We start from the raw sequence: 21,964 nt of genomic DNA, 5'->3' as shown, positions 1-21,964 counted from the left end.
CAAACTCTCCAAATGGTACCCTTTCTGGATGGCGGCACATGTCGTTAGTTAAAAGTTATTTAATGTAATAATTAAGAAAGTGTACAGATATAACTTGTCCTTATACTGACTCATACTAATTAGGTTCTTGAGAGGCATAAAGAAGTTGGTATACAAGTATAAGACAAAATATTATGGACATCAACTTCTTTGAATTCTTTATTCTATACACAACGTTTCTGGGCTATTCCTTGCCCCTTCGTCAGGTGTAAAGAATGAAGAAGAAGTTGACGTCCATAATATTTTGTCTTATACTCATACTAATTACTTTGGTGTATAAGTCAGCTTATGTATGAAATCATATGTCTACTCTAAGAATACATCTTTGTGGCTCTTAAACATGAAGCTGCTGATTCACAGATGTGATACATTGCCGGTTTTACTCATATAGGTACAAGCCCAGGACCGTGACTCAGTGGACACAAGTATTACTTATCAGATTCAGAGCGTCTCTGATGGAGGTGCTGGCAAGTTTACAATTAGTAATACCAATGGGCAGTTGCTTCTTCGGGCCGTAGTGCAAGTTGGTGAAGAGTACACGATCATTGTCAATGCTACTGACAGCACCGTACCAAGAAGGAGGTATTTCATTGTTTTGAAACACTTTCAAACTCAAACACTTTAGCGAAATAATCCCTCATAACTAGCCATAAGTGTATTGCTGGTTTTTTATTTATTTGATTCGATGGTTGTTCAGTCGATACATTGCTGAAAACTTTCGTTATGTCTGCTTTCCCATTATGTTAAATGTTTTGAGTGTATCACCTCAGAAGTGCCTTTTGTTCAGTAGACTTGAATTTGGACACTAGATCGGCCAAAGTTTAATTGCTGTAAATTTCAATCAAATCAGTGAAATAAATGTTGTAATGTATTTCTACTAAAGAGGTTCTTGTGAAACAGATTGCTTAACAGATGTTTGTCCCTTATGGTAATTGTGACTTGTATTGCTCTTGTTGCAGTGCCTCAGTACTTGTGTATGTCACAATAACTTCCTCTGGCAACAAAGACCCCCAGATACCAGCAGGTCTCTATACAGTCTATGTCAGTGAAGGCATTGATGTCAACAGAGATATCTTCACAATACCGGTTTGTTTCATCTGTTGATACTAATTATTGTAACATTCAATCATTAAGTACACTTTTTCTGTGTAAAATGTTTTAATAATGGTTTCAGATGCTTGTATGTATGAACAGCAGTTTTTACTGTATTAACTTTTGTAATTTGGATTTATGAATCACATTTATCAGTAATGTTATTTTATCGTGTGTAATATTGAGTTTTTATATTGGAATGTTGGCATCTGATAGATTGTTGACAATGCAGGTAGATAGGTTGATTGGAGAATATGCATTCTACTTAGTAGTGAAACACATTTTATATTCTGTTTATATGATGTGAAAACAAAGAGAATATGAGATTATTAATGTCTGTTTCTAATCATGTTGATTATTCTGAATTTTTTTTTGACAATTTGGTAACATCTTTTCCAGGCAACAGATCCAGATAACCAGGCTCTTACCTTTTCCATCATTAATGGAAATAATGGCAATACATTCGTTATAAACAAGTAAGTGTGTGTCCCTTCTTTAAATTTGAAATGTTGAGGTAATGCTTTTGGAGTAGCTTGTGCTTGTTAAACATATGTAGGGTTGGAGGTATAGGTACAGAAGGGTTATAAGAAGAATGTTCAATAGTGCTGATAGCATTGTATGCTGCCAATAGAATAAGAAATACCTACTGTTTTTAACAGCATCAGTGGTTCACCAGTGATGCTGGGAATGTCAAATATTTGACGATGGTATTTATATTGTAAGAGGATTGATGATGATATTGATGTTTTTCTTCAGTAATGGCGTTGTGAGCAACCGAGTGACACTTAATCGAGAGACAGTACCAGAGTACAACCTCACCATCACTGCTTCAGATCTCGGAACTTCTGTAAGTATCACTCACAACTTCAGATAAATTGCTAATTATCATGTCTCTAACAATTTCATGCAATTTCACTTAAATAAAGTTTGACTTGAATGTGTGAAAATGTTACTGTTACAGCCAGCATCCACTGTGTTGAGAGTCATTGTCACCGATGTCAATGACAACTCTCCAGTCTTCCTCAACAGTGTCAACAACAGATATTTCTTCAATGTCCAAGAAGGTCAAACACCCCCTGCTACAGTTGGAAGTGTTGCTGTATGTATTTCTCTGTAGCTAGAGTATTAGACTTATGAATATGTTGGTCCAGGGTGAAGGAGTGTGGAAGTGATCAATGTTTTAACATGATTCCAAACAAATAGAATTGTAGCACTTCCAGATAGAGTTGAGCTAGTTAATATATCAGTCCAGTTTTAAGGAGTGTGGAAGTGATTGATTGCTCTAGATATTTTATCATAATTCTTAACATACTGAATTGTTGTAATTCAAGCTGGGCATATTTAATGAATTTCTTTGTTATGATTCCAGGCTGTGGATGGTGATCAGAGTGGTACACCCCAGGCGACTGTCATATATGACATGGTTGGACCAAACACATTGTATGTCAAAGTTCTTGGATGAAATTAGTTCATTGCAGAGAACTGTAGACATGTGTTCTCATTTATTTACTGAATGTTATTTTACTTTCATATGAATCCCAAAACCGGTACCTATGTAAAATATGGGATCAATAATCTTATGAAAATAATGTCATGAAATTCTGAAATATGTTTGCAACTTTTATAAGGATTGTCTGAAACATGTTGAAATGTGAAAGGTACTTTGATGGTTGAATTTGTTGATTAGTTGATATGTTCAGCAATGAGAAAAACAAAATGTTGTTTTTAACCATATCCATGGTCTTGTGGATAGAGAGAGGGTGGCGTCTTGATTCCTCTCTGGCCATGTCATGCAAAAAGACATGGAAGCATGGTGCTTGCAGTAACTCGGCTTGGCACTTGGCATTCTTGGATTAAAACTAGAACTGGTCAGCTCAGAGTCAGTATGATTGGGGTGTTCATTTTTTAACTAAGGTTGAATATCTCAGAGGGCTAGCACTGCAGAACTGTCATTGTCTGGAACTATTACAAGCCACCACACAGACAGTCTCAGAGACACAAATGTATATGCATTTCTCATAAGTGCAATCAACTTGAATGGACATCAAATCCTATTTTATCTTACCTCAGGATTATAATTCTATTGTACAGTTAACATGTTTAGGATTTAATGACCAAAAGTTTTCATTGACTTCCCAGCTTCCGTATTGATGGTCAGACCGGCGAATCACCACACTTGTTCCACTCGACTATGAGACCCAGCAACAGCATGAGTTCACAGTGAGGGCCATTGACTCGGGGGCTTCACCCAGGGCCAATGTAGCCACTGTTGTTGTCAGTGTCATCGATACACAGGACAGCATACCATTGTTTGTTAGCGTTGACTACGAAGGATCCATACAAGAAAATCTCAACGGAACATCTGTTCTCACAGTTTCGGTAAATTACTACTGTGATTCATTTCACCTCTGCTGAAATATGTTTGTCTGTCTTTGAGCACATTGAAATGATCAGTTACACCATTAGATATTCCTCAAGCCAGATGGCTCTATGACCTCTGTGAACACATAAACATCTTTAAAGCTTCCCCCTATATCATGAATGCATTCATCAAGATAAACAGGTGTGCATCATACATTTTTGTGATTTTCAGGCAGTCGATGCCGACCAGACAGACAACATAGTCTACCAGTTTGCTGGTGGAGAGTTCCAATCATTTTCGATAAACCCAACAACTGGTGTTATCAGCACTGTCATACCACTAGACTATGAAGTTAAGAATCGGTACTTGTTCACCGTGACAACATCGGATGGGGTGAACACAAATGCTGTCTCCTCCACTGCCACTGTCACCATCAGTGTTATTGTAAGTAGAACCTAGTGTTTACTGTTTGTTTTAACGATGATAATCAGGAACTAATATTCATCAGGAAGATGTTGAACTTTGTGATGAGAATTAAACTTATTTGTTCATAGCTATCAGATCTGTTCACATATCAGTTACACAGTTGTGGATGTTCACAAAGTCGTTGTTAAATAAGTAGGAAATTGATGGCCTACTTGACTTCTGTATTTCAGGACCAAAATGACTTCACCCCAGTGCTAACAACAAGCACTTTGGTTGACACCATCTCAGTATTGGAGAATCTGGGTATCAGTGAAGAGCTGGTAGATATTAATGCAGCAGATAATGACCCACCGGTAAGCAGAAATTGCAGGAAGATTTAGTGCAATGTTAAACATGATATTGTTGGCATGTTTAAATGTAGTACTTTGGGGGAATGCATTATCATATCCTGATTTAAAAAGATCAGGGTATATAGTTAAACTCTGGAATTTTGTCCACTCGCCCATCCGAAGACATTTATGCTCAGCCAATAACTTTAAAGCTATTGATTGAAGGAGTTGTGAAAGAAACCAATATAATTTTTACCCTGTAACCTTTGTTTTCTATGTGTAACCTTATTTTTTTTAATGCATCAGAACACTCCTAACAGCCGTGTGACATTCAGTATCAGCAACGTGTCACCCCCCCTCTGGCACACAACTGTTCTTTATCAACCCTACCACAGGACAACTGGTGCTGCGGAATCCATTCACTGATGATCCTGGTGTTCCAACATATACGGTGAGGTTCTTGGCTACTTGTTTTGCTTCTCATGTACAAACACAATCACAAACACATCCTTTACAGGTGTCAGTCCATCAAGTAATCTTGGTCTATGTAACTTTGATTTAGGTCACCATCTTAGGCACCAATGAAGGATCCCCTTTTCGAGCTGGAGTTCTCACCCTGACAGTAAATGTGATCAGGAACACGGCACCTGTGTTCAACCCTACCACTCTCCCGGCTAATATTGATGAGAACAGCATCAATCAGGTTGTTTCAGTCATCACAGCCACTGCCACTGACGTGGACACTGTCGTAAGTACTTTCCTATACAATTTTGTTGTTGATTATATCGGACTCAATGCAGTATGTAATTATATCTAAATTAAGATATTCTTACAGAAATCTTTATTGTACAGTGTTACAAACAGTGCAGATACATATATCTGGAAAAAATATACACACAATGATATGATTTAGTTAAGATTGAAATTTCTGAGACTAACCATTTAACCTGTCACTTCTTTCAGAGCCCCTTCAATGTGCTGACCTACACACTGCGTGGTGATGGACCTGCTCTTGATTATTTCCAAATCAACTCTGCCAGTGGAGAAATTCAAACCAGAGCCTTACTGTCTTCAACTACTGATAGATCATTCACTGTAAGTTTAGTAAGAAGAAACAAATTGTGCAGAATTATTTCTATTATTGGTAATAGCAAAAATAGGTACAGTTAACAATGTTTATAACTAAACCCTTATAAACAAAATGAAGGATATAATTAATTGTTTTTGGTCAGGCCACTTACTGTATATTTAGTGAATGATCAATGGTTATAAATTATCAATGGTTATAATGAACAAACATTAGTGTTCCCTTTGATGTTCATTATATCCATAGTTTACTGTATTGAAGATTACCCTTCTATTTCATAGCTATGTATGGAGTAACACAGTGGAACACATTGTAAACATTACATGTGTAGAACAATGTAATATATGAATCACACTGTTAACATGTCCCACTATGTACTCCAAAAGCTGCGTGTTCGAGCAACTGATGGTGGAGGACTGTTTGCTGATTTGCGGATTGATCTCACTGTGAACAAGAACCTCAATGCACCCACACTGAGTCAACAGAACTACACTGAGACCATCTTTGAGAACCGTGCTTTGGGATCTGTTATTACTACAATCAGGGCTAATGACGCTGACAGACAGGTAGAGAATAAAACTGTTTACATTCTTTCATTTTATTATTCAGCACCTTGTTTATTATGCGATCATGTTATGATTCTGTTGTTATTCATCTGTACCTGACAATTTCTCGTTGAATGCATTTTGTTTTACAGCCCCCTCACAATGAGCTGTCTTACAGTATAACTGGGGATGCCACTGCTCAGCAGTTCTTTGCTGTCAACAATCGAGGTGAAATCTACCTTATTAGATCTCCTGCCGAAAACCAAGCCATTAGCAGATTTAATGTGAGTTCTGCTTCAAGCTATCTGGAGCTACATAGCCCTAAAAGTCTTTATTAAGTGGCTACTTGATTATAATGACGTGTCTAACAACGATGTTTGTCCTTCACAACTACTGTGTACTCAATGCTACAACACAGTACTTATATACAAAAATCATGTCTGCTGGTGATGAATGGTGCAAGTGTATGGTACAGAAGTAATCACCTTCCTTTGTTTCAGATGATCGTTGATGTCCGTGACCAAGGCCTTCCAACCAGCAGGCCAGCAAATCCAAACCCAGTCTTTGTCACCATCAATGTGATACGCAATGCCAACCCACCCATCTTTTTCACAAGAGAGTACAACAGGGTCATACCTGAAAACACAACAATAGGCCAGTTTGTGGAAACAGTCACAGCTGCAGATGCTGACTCACAGGTAGTTGTATTTCCAGGAACTTTATTCATTGGCTGATGGTGTGAACAATAGACGATGGAATTTAGTAAACCAATGTTCAAATGACTAGATCCATTTCATTACAAACTAACCACTATATGATGGTATATGTTGATCGACTGAGTTGAGTGGTATTATTAGAATATTATTAAGACAAACATCATTAATAAGTTATGAATTCTTGTATATCATTGGAGTATTGGACAACAGTGTTAACTTTGGCTATATAGTGACAGACATTGTAAATACTCTGTTGAAGGATTGTTTTTAAGATAAATTGTCTATAATTGTTTGTGCTATGATCATGAAAGCAATGTGTGTTCTTAAGTGTCCCGAAACCCATAACATGAGGATACTTGAAGATTATGTTATCTCTGTAAAGTAAAGTTTCAACACCAGAGTATCAGATGAAGAGAGACATGATTTGGTCCAAATAAATGGCTACAATTGTCAATGTTATATGTAGAAAGTAAACCAATGATCAAGTTTTGAAAGTGCTTCTCAGTAGAGGTAAAAGATTGCAAGTCAAAAATCAAATACTGTTTAAAGGTTGCTTTTCGTTTGACATTACAGGGAAACTTTGGTACTCTGAGATACAGCATTATTGGAGATGTCACAGCTGATACTTATTTCCAAATAAATCAGAACAGTGGAATTGTGTCAGTGAGAACTAGCCTGACAAACACACCCATCAATGACTTCACAGTAAGTATGGAGTAGCAGCATTCATTGAGAGTATATGGTGTTTGGATAAGTATGAAAAGACTTTGTAGACAAGACAAGACAAGACAAGACAAGAATTTTATTGTATTCAAGGCCTCCGGCCCATATACAGTTTACAGAGTTGTACATAAGTATTTTTTACAAGTAAGTTGTAACTAATGTTTCAACAATTCATCTCTTAACTTACTGGAGTGTTTTATAAACAATGACAGATTTCTAATATTTTGTTCATTGCAAGAACATAATAGTGATTTAAAAGCTACATCGGGGTTTTTTGACAGGTAATACTCCGGTATATATTTCTTTCTAATGTCAGCATAAGATTTACAGATAAAGGTGAAGTGAATTTCGTTTTCTACTGCTTCTTTGCATAATGGACAGATTCTTTTATTCCTCTCGATGGACATTTTTCTTCCTTCATTTACCATTAAATTTAGCAAACCTAGTCTGAATTTTATAAACGTATACCTTAAATCGTTGCATCTAAGTACAGATAAATATTTTTCTGGTTGTAGTAAAGTTTTAAATGTCCTATAACAATCATAGCGTGTGCTATTATTCAAACGTGATTGCCATTCCTGGTGATACATATTAATAGCTCGATTGCGAAAATAATGAATTTGTATGAAGGTATTTACTTGCTTGCAGAAGACATGAAGAAGGGATGGCTTTCTTGTTAGTTCTGTGGTCTCACTGTGATTGATTCCAGGTCCGTGTTGTGGCACAAGATGGCGGAACCCCTCCGCGGTCTGCCATAGCACTGCTGTATGTAACAGTTACAAGAAATTTTCAACGTCCAGTGTGGAGTTCTGCAGCGTATACCATCGAGATCCCGGAGACAACCCCAGTGCTTGAGAATATCCTGCGTCTTACAGCAAGAGATAGCGATGCCCAGGTATTGATTACCTCCCTTGTAAACATCCAAATCACTCAGGTGTTTCACAAATGTGTTAACAGTTGAAACATTGCTTCATCTAGTTTTGAACATCATTACAAACATCACATCTTACATTTCAGCCCCCCAACAATGAAGTGACGTATGAGCTTGTAGGAGATGCTGTACAACTCTATTACTTTGAGATTGTCAGTTCCACTGGTGATATCCGCCCGAGGCGTCCACTTACTTCCGATACAAAAAGAAGAAGTCAGTTTAATGTGAGTTGTTTTTGTGTACCATCATGATTTTTTTTCTAGTTTTCCTTACAATTATTCTTGGTATGATTAAGTGAGATCACAAAGATCTCAAAGTCATATCCCCACATACTTATATTGCATAGGCTTTTGAAGAGCCTGAACTTGTTTGTTTCAGTTTGTTGTGATCGCTCGAGATAAAGGCAGCCCTCCTCTCACTGCTGCATTCAATGCCTCTGTGACAATATCAGTGTTCAGAAACAACAACGCCCCTCGGTTCATCCAGGATCCCTACTCCATTACAGTATCTCAGGGCCTGGGCAGTGGCACGGTCATCTCTGTCAGGGCAGTTGATGATGACCTTTCTGTAAGTGGAATCACCACAATTAATGAGCATGTATCAATGAACTCTTGCCCTAGGGTTTTAACATGGAAACTTTCAACCGGAAAGGGCGATCTGGCGGTGGAGTCGCCATCGTCTACAAAAGCTATCTCTATTCCCAAAAAGTTACGTCTCATCGTTATAAAAGTTTCCAGGCTTTGGATGTAACTCTTTTACCAATAACTATGAAATGGTACGTGTTGTGGCTGTGTACAGACCACCTCCTACATCTAAAAACAACATTACTTTCTCTACATTCATAACAGATTTCTCTGATCTGTTAGAATCTGCTTCAAACTGCAGTGGTCAAATGATGATAGCAGGAGATTTTAACATTCATGTTGATGATACTACAAACAAGCAGGCAGTGCAATTCATGGAAATGCTGTATGCTTTTGGACTGAAACTGATAATATGATAATCACTAAGGAAACAGATGATCTGATACGTTCAGTGTGGACAGAAGATCACATGATATCCGATCACCATTCTCTCTTTGTTGCTTTGACGTGTGAGAGACCAAACACTGTCTACAAAGATATTATATACAGGAAACTAACACAAGTTGATATTGCCCAGTTTGATGTTGATGTTGCCGACTCTAATGTCGGTGGAAAAATAGCATGTTGTCAATCTGTAAATGTTATGGTTGATGAGTTTGATTCCATCGTTACTTCACTGTTAGACATTCAAGCTGCTTTAACCAAGAAGCGAGTTGTTATGAGGCCTAACACAAAGTGGATGTCTCCGGAAATCCAGGCTGCTAAGCATGAAAAGCGCAAGGCAGAGATGAGATGGAGGAACGATAGACTTGAGATCAGTCGTCAAATCTACAAACAGAAAAGAAACAAACCCACAGATCATATCAGAGAGGCCAAAAGAAGTGACATCAACACTAAAATAACTGACAATAAACACATTCCAAAAGAACTTTTCAAAATTGCAAACAAGTTACTAAAGCCTCGTTGTCACATATCCTTTCCTTCCGCTGCTGAGTGTGATGTAAGGGCCGGCAACTTCGCTTCCTTTTTTCTGAATAAAGTCCAAACCCTTCGGGAATCTCTCTCTTTATCATCCTCGGATTTCACGGCACTGGATCATGACCACCAGTTCACTGGCACCGAGCTTTGTCGTTTCCGTCCCCTTACAGTGTCTGAGTGTTCAAACATCATCAGGAAATCACCTACAAAGTCCTGTGCTCTTGACACCGTGCCGACATCACTGTTTAAATCCTGCTGTGATTCTCTGGCCCCAGCTGTTACCTACCTTCTTAACTCCTGCTTCCGCGACGGTGTTGTGCCTGACAAGTTCAAGTTGGCTCTGGTAACTCCGCTTTTAAAGAAGCCGTCTCTAGATAGCACTGTAATGATGAATTACAGACCTATTTCTAATCTCCCTTTCCTATCTAAAGTCCTCGAAAACATCATTGCATCCAGGCTTCAACAACATCTTAAAGACAATGAACTGCTGGAAGTATTTCAGTCTGCTTACAAACAGAAACACAGCACTGAGACCGCCCTTCTGTGTGTGCAAAATGACATTGCCAAAAGCCTAGACAACCAAGAACTGTTACTGCTGGTGTTATTGGACATGTCCCTGCTTTTGATACAGTGGACCACAATATCCTTCTTCGGAGGATGGAGCACACACTAGGCATTACGGGTACCGCTCTTTAGTGGTTCCGATCATACTTAGGAAATCGTCATCTGCAAGTGCAAGTCGATGGCCATCGATCACCTGTGTCCAAGATGCAATTCGGTGTCCCGCAAGGCTCGGTTCTGGGACCCATGTTGTTTACTGTGTACACACTTCCCCTCGGTAACGTCATCAGGAGCCATTCCATTCCTTTCAAACTTACGCAGATGACAGCCAAGTGTACATCACTGCAAAAGCATCCCAATTAATTGATCGGAAAACCCAGCTAGAGATCTGTATCGCAGAGGTGCGCTCCTGGGTTAAGTCCAATTTTCTGAAAATGAATGACGAAAAAAACGAATTCATGATTATGCAACAACGACTGAAAGTCCCACCCCTCAGCATCACCATTGGCGACGGCTCTGTCAGTCCCAGCTCATCTATACGGAATGTCGGTGTGATGTTTGATCCATCCTTATCTTTTCAACCCCACGTGAGATCCCTCTATCGCTCTATCTCTTTCTGTCTCTACAATATCAGCAACATCAAGAAATATCTGACTGTGGACTGTCTGAAAACTCTTGTGCAAGCTAGTATCACATCCCGCCTTGATTACTGTAACTCGCTGCTTTATGGAACATCAAGCTCAAACATCAAGCTCATCACGGGTTCCAGGAAGCACTGTGAAATCACACCAATCCTGCGGGAGCTACATTGGCTTCCTGTACAGCAACGAGTCACCTATAAGCTGCTTTTTCTTACATATTCAGTCCTGAATGATCCCACTGCTCCCCAGTATCTAAGACGCCTAATTTCATACAAAACTTCAAATAGAACTCTTCGATCCAGCAGTGCTTTGAATGATCTTGCCATCCCCAGAACCACCACTAAAATGGGGGAAGGGTGTTTTACAGTTGCAGCCCCAGCGTTGTGGAATGAACTTCCAGCTGAACTGAAAAGTGCAAAATCGAGGGATTCATTCCAAAGAAAACTTAAAACACACCTATTCAGACAATACTTCAGCTTTGAATCACACCCCTTCATCATCTTAGCTTTTACTGTCTTTTTAGGCATCACTGTTTTTTATCATTGTGTAATTTTTCTGTAAAGCGCCACTGAGCAGGAAATTGCCTGGATATTAAGCGCTACTGACTTGCTTTGATAGGCAACAGTGCTATTCTGTGATGAAGCTCGGCCATAGGATTATTGAGAAATGTTTGGTTATGTTTTCTCTGGGAAAAATTCTTTTATTTTGACAGGCCTGTATTCTAAGTGATATTGATTAAAAAAGAAGAGAAGAATTCCCCTCATTTAGTTATAAATCAATATTAACTTTCTAAAAGAAATCCCATCACTATGCAGCTGAAATAATAATGCTTTCGTACATCTAAGTTTTGTCAAAAGAGATTTACGCTGTCACACATATTCCATATTTTCTTCACAGACGGAATTCAACCAGATCTCATATTCCATTAAGGGTCCAGCAAATGCTCTGGCTCTGTTTACAATTGATGGGTTAGGCAATATTCAGGCAACAAACCCTGCAGCTATCAACAGTGCCTCAGAGACAAATTATAAGGTATTTGTGAAAACGTCTATCCATGTATTTGTAGATAGAAACATGTTATATATCAAACAGGTGTCAGACTCATTTCATAGGTTGCAGCTGTCGAACACTGAGGGTCTTGGCTTCAATAACACACTACCTCTTTTTGTAAGAGGTGAGGGCGGTGGGGTAGCCTAGTGGTTAAAGCGTTGGCTCGTCACGCCGAAGACACGGGTTCGAATCCCCGCCGTGATGTTGCTGGAATATTGCTAAAAGCGGCGTAAAACCAAACTCCGTCAGTCAGTGTAAGAGGTGAAATTGGGTTTAACGTCGTGCTTGAGAATATTTCGCTCATATGACAGCGTGCATGCGTGTGTATGTGTATGTGCGGCTGCTTGTACTAGCCCAGACTTAAGCTGGTTATATAGTGCTAGCCCACTGAGATACCATGCCGCAGTGAAGCATGAATATCCCACTCAGACACATTATGCTGACTCCAAGCCGACCAGTCCTTGTTGTACCCATTAATGCCGAGCGCCAGGCATGGACCAACAAGTACCATATTTTAACATCTTTTGGTATGACGCGATCGGGGATCGAACCCGCGACCTTCCGCCCTTCGGGCGGACGCTCTAACCACTACACCACGGAGGCGGTCCTTATTGTAAGAGGGGCGGTAGGGTATGCTAGTGGTTAAAGCGTTTGTTCGTCACGCCGAACGCCCGGTTTCGAATGCTCCCTTTGATACAAATGTGTGAAGCCCATTTCTGGTGTCCCCCGCCGTGATTTTGTTGGAATATTGCTAAAAGCGGTGTAAAACCATGAGTCAGTCAGTCTTGCTGTAAGAAGTCTGCTAATGCACTGTGACTTACATAAATTCTGTAGGATTATCCTTGTTTGAACACTTTTAAAAGTCAACAGTTATATTTCAAGAGGTATTATGCATTTCACATATTTGCATTATTTTGGCTGACTGTATTATGATGTGCAACCTTACAGATTTATGTTCGAGCTGAGGACAATGGCAGTCCCAGACTATACGACATTGCCCTTGTTGAACTCACCATCAACCGGAACCTGAACCCACCCATCTTCAACCCCGTCACCTATGAAGAGACCATTCTGGAGACCTGGCCAATTGGAGACGTGGTTCTCAGAGTGACAGCTTCAGATGCTGATAACCTGGTATGTGGTAGTTGTAACCTATAACACTACACTGATAATCCTTGCAGACTCGCGATCTCTTGTTTATATTAACGTAAAACCCATCATGTTGAAATATGACTTGTACAGAAACTGATTTTTTCTGACAATAGTTTAATTTTGCAAGGTCATTTGGAATGCCAGGATCTGGATAGTATATTGGCATCGGAGGATTTTTCTACAACACACACAAGTGTAACTTGCAACTCTTTCTGAACCTTCGCATTGGACAATGTGTCAGTCTGGTGGTCACGCCGAATGTCCAGATTCCATTTCCATGTTCATATTTTGTGAATATTGTGGAACAAGTGCATAACAATATGTATATACTCACTTACCTAAACATCGCATGGATCGTAACCGACGACATCAAGCTCGAGGTACAGTCGCAGAGCTAAGACACGTGTGCCACTAGTCAGACGAAGACACGCCAGTCAGGGTCGGGGTCGTTGTTCGCTGTTTTCAACGGTTTAGAAAATTTTAGCGGTTCTGAAACTGTATGACAAGCTATATCAGCTTTGTTCAGTTTCCCTATGACTCTACATTGTGCAATGGGAAACATGCGGATAGTCAGAAAGGGCATCTGGTTTTAGAGTATCTTCATTTTGGTGCCAGTCATGAGACTGGGAAAACTAATGGGGATCATATTGAAAGTAAGATTGGCAGGGGTGTCCTTCGCAGACTCATCGGACATACATCTCAGATGGATTCGGGAAGACCATTCCAAATGCTCTTAATGAGCGTCATTTGCATTAGTACCTGGCACAAGTCCATTCGATGTTTCTGTACAGATATTGTCACTTTCTACCAAACGTTGAATCTACACAGAGCAAACAGAGAAGATCAGGTCGCCGAACACTAAAGATGGAGAATGTATGAGTGGCACCCACACAAGTGTAAAATTTAGAAACATCTCATTGGAGTTTTGCTGATTTTCATCAACAATAAATGCTAAATATAAATTTCCTTTGTCAGCATGCATCGGGAGTGATTTGGACCAGTGACGAGTACGAATTTCGTGTTTACAGACCTCGTTAGGAACATTATGCTCGCAACTACATACAGGTTTAGTTGGTGGAATGTAAAGATGTGGACCGCCATCTCCCACCTGGTACACGTGCAGTGCAATTTACGTCACAACGTTAACAGATGAAATTATTCGGCCACAAATCCTTCCCATTATGCAACAGACAAATGTCAGTTTTCAACACGACAACGCCCGACCTCACACGGCAAGACGAACGTCTTTTTGAGGAACACAACATCCAAGTACTGCCATGACCCCAAGGTCTCCATATCTGCACCCCATAGAATGTTTATGGGATGCCTTTGATCAGACTCTGCGATCACGTCAACAACCGAGACAGAACCTACAACAGTTGGCACAAACACTGAATGAAGCGTGGATGAACATTTCACATGTCACAGATCTGATTGGTTCCATCTTGCGACGATGCCAGGTTGTCCTGGACTTTCACGGAGACCATACAGGATATTGAGGAAAGATGACCTTCACCTTGACATTCGAATGTTTAGCCATGATCCAAGTAGGCATTGAATGCAATTTGCTTTCCTTCACAGATAATGTCATAACTACACATTGATTCGTGAGTGTAGAAGTAAGAATTTTCTTTGTTACCATTTGTGTTGTGACATAGACATCAATATGTAAATGTGCACATTGGAGGTATTTACATTTCCATCTCTTTCTGCACCCAGGCCCCGTACAACACTGTGCAGTATGAGGTCAACAACCTTCTTTCAAGTACTTCTGGACGGCTGTACTTCATGGTGGACTTGAACACTGGCGCAGTCAGCCTCAGGTGCTTTCTGGAATCGGACACAAGCTACACTGGAGTATACGCGGTGAGTTGAATCATTCAACATGGATGAAAAGCTGGAAGAAACAGGGCCTAGATTTTCGAAGCTCTCTTAGCGCTAAGACATTCGTCAGTTAATGCTAATGTATGGCACTTACGACTATCTTAGCGCTAAGAGAGCTTCGAAAGTCTAGGCCCAGGAGTGTGAGAAATAAATATCATGTCACAAATTCTGAATATCAGTGTATGATTAAGAGATCATGTATTCAAGGATCCATATCACCTCTTCGTGGTCGGTTATGGTATGTTAGTTAATATACCTGGGAATTGCTTCATAAACAATATTAACCAACTGAATTGCATCGCCTCCACATATATGCTACTGTAAAGGAACCACCATTTCCATGCTTGCCAGGTACATAACTAGCTGATACCCATCAGTTCGTGGAATTTGCAACAACAAAAAACAGCTGTAAGGTTAAAGGCAGCATTATAGCAATTTTATGTTTTTCATTTTCTCCAGATTGTTGTTGATGCAGTAGATGGAGGCGGACTAAGGGCTAATCCGCCTGCCAAAGTTGAAATCACCGTGGACAGAAATTCAACGCTGCGGCCACCCAATGATACCAATTCCATGTCACCCACAGCATTCCTCTGTTGCCAGGAACCTCTGCTACCGTACTGGGGTGGAAACAGTAAGACTTACATCACTTGATGAACAGTACAACCAGAAATTATTGAGAATTTAAGATTGTAATTTTTTATATTTTTTTCACTCATTACTCACGTATTAAATGTGAATATTAGCCGAACATAACTCCAGATTCAAAGACAGGTGAACAGTTAGTATTTTGTCAAGTCACCATGGGCAGGAATGCGGCGGGGCATACTACTGATCAAAGAAGTTAGAAAGTCATGGTCCATGCTGTCCCAATATCAGACCACATCTTCTTTCATTTCAGCAATATTTGTCAGATTTTTCTTATTGACACTTTCCTGACTTTCAAGTCCCCAAACATTTTCTATTGGATTTAGGTCAGGGCTATAGCTTGGCCAATCTAATAATGTCATATTTTGGGTCCGGAACCAGGCCTGTGAATGCTTTTAACGATGTTTTGGGTCGTTGTCCTGCTGGAAAATCCAAACACGTGAGCAGATGGAAGTAAATGCCCCTCGAGAATATCTGTGTACCGCTCACTGTTCATATTCCGTTCAAATACACAGAGGGGCGTTGCCCTTAACACAGATATGCAACCCCACACGTTAAATTTTGGACTTTACTTTGGGCGCTGATACAAAGGTTTTTCAGTTTGTTTGGTCCAGAATTTCAGTGTATTAGGATACAGCCACACAGAACTTTCATCTGAGAAAATCACATTGTCCCAGTTAAAATTTCTATGCTGTAAGCACCAGTTCAACCTTCGCTCCTTTTGTTTAGGTTTCATGATCGGTGATGGAATTTCTCGACTTTTCTGCCAACCCATTGCATGCAGCTCAGTTCTAATTGTCTCCTTACAGACAGCCACAGTTCCTCTATCAATCATATCCAGCCTTAAGTTTTCTAAACTCCTTTATTTGTTTTTAGAAACAAGAATACCAAGCCGCCTCCTGTCACTGACAGTCAATTTTCTGGGCCTACCTGCGCCTCCCTAGTGCTCAATGCCATATCCATTTGCAATATTTTTCAAAACACGATAAACAGAGGACAAAGGGATGCCTGTTCTACTTGAAATCACTTTAGCTGATCTGATGTCCTTGTTATAATACTTCCTCTTCTCTAAATCATCCATACTGAGGATCACTGAAAATGTCGTCTGCTAGCAAGTAAACAAAGGGGGATAACTCTTCAAAAACTAATGAAAAAGGATAAACGGAGTTGTCTCTCTTGAATGAAACCAAGCACTTGATAGCTGGTCATGGTTGTTTATACTAGAAATCCAATTAAACATATTCCTAAAATTCTCAATAATTTCTGGTCATACTATATATCGTTTGAGTACTGGAGTAATCGCCTCAAGGGTTTTCGGGATTAATGTTCAAAAGTGTAATTTATACAGTCAGTATTAAAAATACTTCAATGCTCAATACTATCTGATTTAAATGTGTACCTATTGGGTTATATGGCGGATTTCCATGAAGATGAAAGTCTCAACGCCAAATAAATTGCCAAATATATCCTGTATATATTTGTCTATATTTGCATTCTAGCTGAACATATTGTTATGCAGACGCTTTAATATTGCTTTCTAATGATTATGAAATTATTTTTTGTTGTTTGAATATCTCCTATACGGGATAGACCTTTACCATGTGCAGTACGACTTTTGAAGTTCATTTTCATGTCCCTCCCCGTTCCTCTGGTCCGGTACATGTCAATGAATGAATTGGATGGAAGTGTGTGAGTGCGGATATATATTTACCTTTTTGTTTTTAACACATGTATCGTTCGTATTTCTCTTGCGCAACAATAATATTATGATGTGAATAACAAATACACATTTATTTTCAGGAAAACAAAAATTTTCAGCACTATCATTTACGATACTTTTTACAGTAGTTTTGTTTTACGCGATGTGTGCCCTGCCATAGACTGTTAGTGCAGTCATACATTAATGTCTGCACTGGCGGAATGATATTATGTGTATGTAGGCTATGACAAAACAAGGATCAATGAAGGAAGCACTGCGCTGTCAACTACGAATTATGAGGTTGAATTGCTTTCTTTTTTACATATACTATGTACTTTTACCTAACACTTGTGATCCTGAACGAATTCTGCGCTTGATCAATGTGGCTTTTGCATTGTTTACTGTCAGTTTTACATTTTCACTTTTTTATACCAATCCTACTGCTCCTGAACAAATCATGCGCTTGGTCACTTCTTAATTTATACACGGCACATTTAACTACCTAAGTGATCCTGAATGAAGGACTCCTGAGTTTCTCCATATCCCCTATACCCGTTCATCATCAGGTGAAACGACACCAAACACTAATTCTGCCTATCTATATTGTTAACATTTTCACTGTTTTTAAATTAATCCTAGCGTTCCTGGACAAATCTTCTGCTTCATCATTGTTTTACATGTACACTGCACTTTAAACAAAACTCAGTGATCCTGAAGCTAGGGAGTCCTGGGATTCTCCACATCCCCTTTTTTATACCCGTTCATCATCAAGTAAAACGACATCCAAAACTCATTCTGCCAGCTTGAGTGGGTTGATATCAGTATCCATTGTAGCTTTTGACACAGTTTGAATGTTTCACAGATCATTGTTTTGTTGTTAATTACTAATCCAAGCATTTTCTCAATTTACAGATACTAGCATTTCTTTATAGAGAGACACAAACTATAATTTTGTTCATACTAGTTTTTTCTTCAATTAATTGCATTAAACCTTTTCTGGTACAATATCCATGTGTCAGGTAAGTCAATAAAATCTCACAGGTAAGCATAAATGTGAGCCAAGGATATGCAAAAACACACGGAAACAATGGAAATAACGCCCCCTACTGGTATAAGTACTTGTAATGGCGTCTAAGTCAAAGAGTCTACTCATCAAATATCAAGGTGAGTTGGAACGTATAAGTTGGGTATCATATATCCCAATATGATGAAACTAAAGACGTACATTACATCAACAAGGAAGAGCGTATAGTACATTTCTTTTGTTAGTTTAAATACTATTAAGAAGCAAGGGTTATTGACATATATATTGAGTTGATTTTAGTTGATGTTTTACGTTGCATCGGCATTGTTTCAGGCATATAGCGACCATACCAAATATGCGTACATACGCACTTTAATTACAAAGTATAAAGGAGTTATATCTTCATTACAGTATTATTTACATATAGAAAAGTCATAACACCAAATGTTAAAACAGACAGCTATTTGTCACATATATACATATACTAGCCACATAAAGAAACTGTGCATTGTAAAAATATTATCCCAGTTGATAAGTACGATAAAAATGTCAAAGGCACATATAAACTTTAATGGAAGGATCATGAGACCATAACAAGTCGGGAGAATTGCAATTGAAAAGTAAATCACAATGACATCACGAGTCCACAAGCGGGACAGGGGTCAAACGACCGTGTCACAAGCTCAATAACGGGTATGTCCACCATCGGCATTGAGAACAGTAGTGCATCGACGACGCATAGAGCCTGTCAAACGTGCAAGGAAGGCTTGTTGGATGTCATGCCAGATTCTCTCAAGTTCTGTTGCAAGGTCAAGGACGTTATCTGGCGGATGAGGAAGACGGCGTAGACGTCGATCCATCTCGTCCCAAACATACTCTATCGGGGAGAGATCCGGTGAATTTGCAGGCCAAGGCAGTAAGTCAACGTTGTGGTGTTGCAAGAAATCCATAGCAACACTTGCCGTATGAGGGCGGGAATTGTCCTGTTAGAATGTTAACCCAGGGCCATGACGTTGCAGAAAAGGAATTGCCACAGGTCGAAGAATCTGATCCATGTAGCCCACACCAGTTAAGTTGCCCTGAACAATTACCAAAGGAGTTCTTTGGCGTGCTGTTATTCCACCCCAAATCATCACGGAACCACCACCAAAGCGATTCCTCTCCAAGACACAGGCCTGTGCATAACGTTCTCCCACGCGTCTATAGGCACGTTGACGTCCATCACTATGGGAAATGTTAAACCTGGACTCATCTGTAAAAACAACATTTCTCCACCAAAACAGCGGACATGATTTCGGCACCACATTCGGCGAGCTTGTCGATGACGTTGTGTCAGGATAGGCCGTATGGCGGGACGTCGTGGTCTGATCCCGAGATGACGTAAACGTTGTCGAACTGTGTTGGGGTGTATACGGCGAAGTCCTGGGATGGTTCGGGCAGTCATCACTGCAGTCTGAAACCTGTGGCGAAGATGGGTCACCCTTATCCATCTGTCCTGTCTTGGCGTTGTTACACGTGGACGTCCAGAACGTGGCCGATCGATGACGTCATTTGTGTTCTGGTAGCGTCTCACCAGTGCAGAAATTATGTTCCGGTGGCAGTGGAACTGTGCAGCCACTTGTCGTTGAGACATTCCCCCACGGACCATCCCGATGGCCTCATGACATTGTGCAGACGTGAGCCTTGGCATGCTATGTTCAATAGCCGTTTAATTTTTTGAACGATCGCAAGGGCAGGGGTTGAGCTTTCCAAAGTGACAGTATTGTGTGGCATTCATTTGCTCTGTTTCTCTTTCCCGGAATGCACGTGCAACAACGTATTGCACGTCTCAAGGACGAACCCACTGACGTCACGGAACATGGCACGTGCATGCATGTTGGATACATGTCACTAATCTCTGTGTTTGAATCCTTATGTGTCTACACAGGTTTGATAAATTTAGATTTTAAATTTGTGTATGCACAGTTTCTTTATGTGCCTAGTATAGTTACGATTTATGATACAGACATGTATATACAGTATTGGGGTAAATCAAGCTTATGTAATGCTTGTTCTGTCAGGTAACTGTAGTTCAGTCAGTAACCAATCTGAAAATGACATGCAAAGCAAATACATTTAAACTTTCTAGTGACGAGAGTTATTGTTTTAAAATATCTGTTCTGCAGTCTCCTGCGTATATATAAGAACTATGGAAACAATTACTGATTTATGTCGAATGAGGAACTTGTTGAACTCACCATCAACCGGAACCTGAACCCACCCATCTTCAACCCCGTCACCTGTGAAGAGACCATTCTCGAGACCAGGCCAATTTGACACGTGGTTGTCAGAGTGACAGCTTCAGATGCTGATAACCTGGTAAGCGGTTGTTGTGCAGTGTGTTGATATCACTTCTTTGCTTAAGAAAAAAATGTTTTTATTTCTTAAAGATGTATTATACTCAAGAGTAAGTCCCAACAATCAAGGCTTGAGAACATTTTGAAATACATTTATCTAGAATAGAATGTTCGGAATACTGAGCGGGACACTCGCAACCAAGATGAATATGCATGATGCAATATTACTTTCATGGATGATTGTCGGGAATAATTCAGAGCTTAAATCTTTCAGTCTCAACTTTAATGTTTTTGATACTTCATGAAACGTTTTACACTATGTTTTCTATTTTGTGCAGGACAGCCGTGACGCATCGAAAGGATTCGGCATACCTGTTTCCTGAAAAAGCTGGAGGCCTTACCAATATTCAAAGTGCCCACTCTCCATGCAGCGTCCCTTGCATCAAACACTTGACATAAAAGTCGACTTAAGAGAAGCGGATTGAATTTGTACATGACCTGGCTGATCATGTGACCTAGTTGATCATGTGGCCTGGCTGAACATGTAGCCTGGCTGTTCACGTGACCTAGTTGATCATGTGGCCTTGGTGATCATGTGACCTAACTGATCACATGGCCTTGCTGATTGTGTGACCTGACTCATCATGTGTCTGTCAAAGTGTGTAGTTGCTCATGCCTTCAGTCACGTGTTTGTCTAGTCCAGATTTGTTTGTTTAGAGGTCGCCACGAAAGAGATGACAATGACTATGTACAAACTCAGATCTATTGTACATTGGTCATCACAAAAATGAATGAACAAAGTTGTAACAAAATAAACAATTGTAGTTATGTTATTGCTTGTTGTCTGTAAATATCAGGTAATTCCTATATTGATGACAGCTATTTAATCTCAGGAATACCATTACCATAACCCTAGAACACACATGTCACCCTCGTAACTGTCGAATTCAATGTATAGTGACCTCGGATTTCATATAATGTTCAACATAAACCCAACTTCTATAATATACAAAAAATTCATTCAGAATATAGTCATTGCATTCAACAAGATTTGATTTCCTTTTCAACCAATTTCAATGCGGTATTTGTTCACTTGGCACACACGTGGCAATGTTTGTCCTACTTTCATAACTGATCCTGTATTCTACTTAAGTTTTCAG

General features: G+C 39.7%; 2 protein-coding genes and 1 long non-coding RNA gene across 3 annotated transcripts; all 3 read left to right on the top strand.

The window, feature by feature from the left end:
• Positions 1-28: 28 nt before the first annotated feature.
• LOC124269788 (cadherin-related tumor suppressor-like) lies at positions 29-14,526 on the top strand. Its single transcript, XM_046704826.1, has 23 exons — positions 29-43; positions 431-621; positions 999-1,125; positions 1,531-1,607; positions 1,888-1,978; positions 2,093-2,230; positions 2,501-2,522; positions 3,290-3,510; positions 3,725-3,937; positions 4,150-4,222; positions 4,584-4,699; positions 4,811-4,996; positions 5,212-5,343; positions 5,722-5,901; positions 6,033-6,164; positions 6,381-6,578; positions 7,170-7,301; positions 8,029-8,214; positions 8,337-8,474; positions 8,629-8,817; positions 11,912-12,046; positions 13,013-13,198; positions 13,344-14,526. The coding sequence occupies exons 1-23, from the start codon at positions 29-31 to the stop codon at positions 13,413-13,415; spliced, it is 3,150 nt and encodes a 1,049-aa protein (XP_046560782.1). The 3' UTR covers positions 13,416-14,526.
• Positions 14,527-14,569: 43 nt separating this feature from the next.
• Positions 14,570-15,832, top strand: LOC124269793. The gene is made up of 3 exons (XM_046704835.1): positions 14,570-14,763; positions 14,936-15,082; positions 15,560-15,832. Exons 1-3 carry the CDS (start codon positions 14,722-14,724, stop codon positions 15,749-15,751), a joined length of 381 nt encoding a protein of 126 aa, XP_046560791.1. The 5' UTR covers positions 14,570-14,721; the 3' UTR covers positions 15,752-15,832.
• A 4,559-nt stretch (positions 15,833-20,391) lies between these two features.
• Positions 20,392-21,632, top strand: LOC124269794. Its single transcript, XR_006896610.1, has 2 exons — positions 20,392-20,826; positions 21,143-21,632. It is a non-coding gene; the product is annotated as an uncharacterized LOC124269794 (long non-coding RNA).
• The last annotated feature ends 332 nt before the right edge of the window (positions 21,633-21,964 follow it).

This window comes from Haliotis rubra, unplaced genomic scaffold (assembly GCF_003918875.1).
Source record: "Haliotis rubra isolate DU_JTF1 unplaced genomic scaffold, ASM391887v1 Scf1474, whole genome shotgun sequence".
In the NCBI taxonomy this organism is placed as follows: Eukaryota; Metazoa; Mollusca; class Gastropoda; order Lepetellida; family Haliotidae; genus Haliotis; species Haliotis rubra.
The sequence above is the reverse complement of the archived record's forward strand: the minus strand, read 5'-3'. Positions and strand labels throughout refer to the sequence as shown.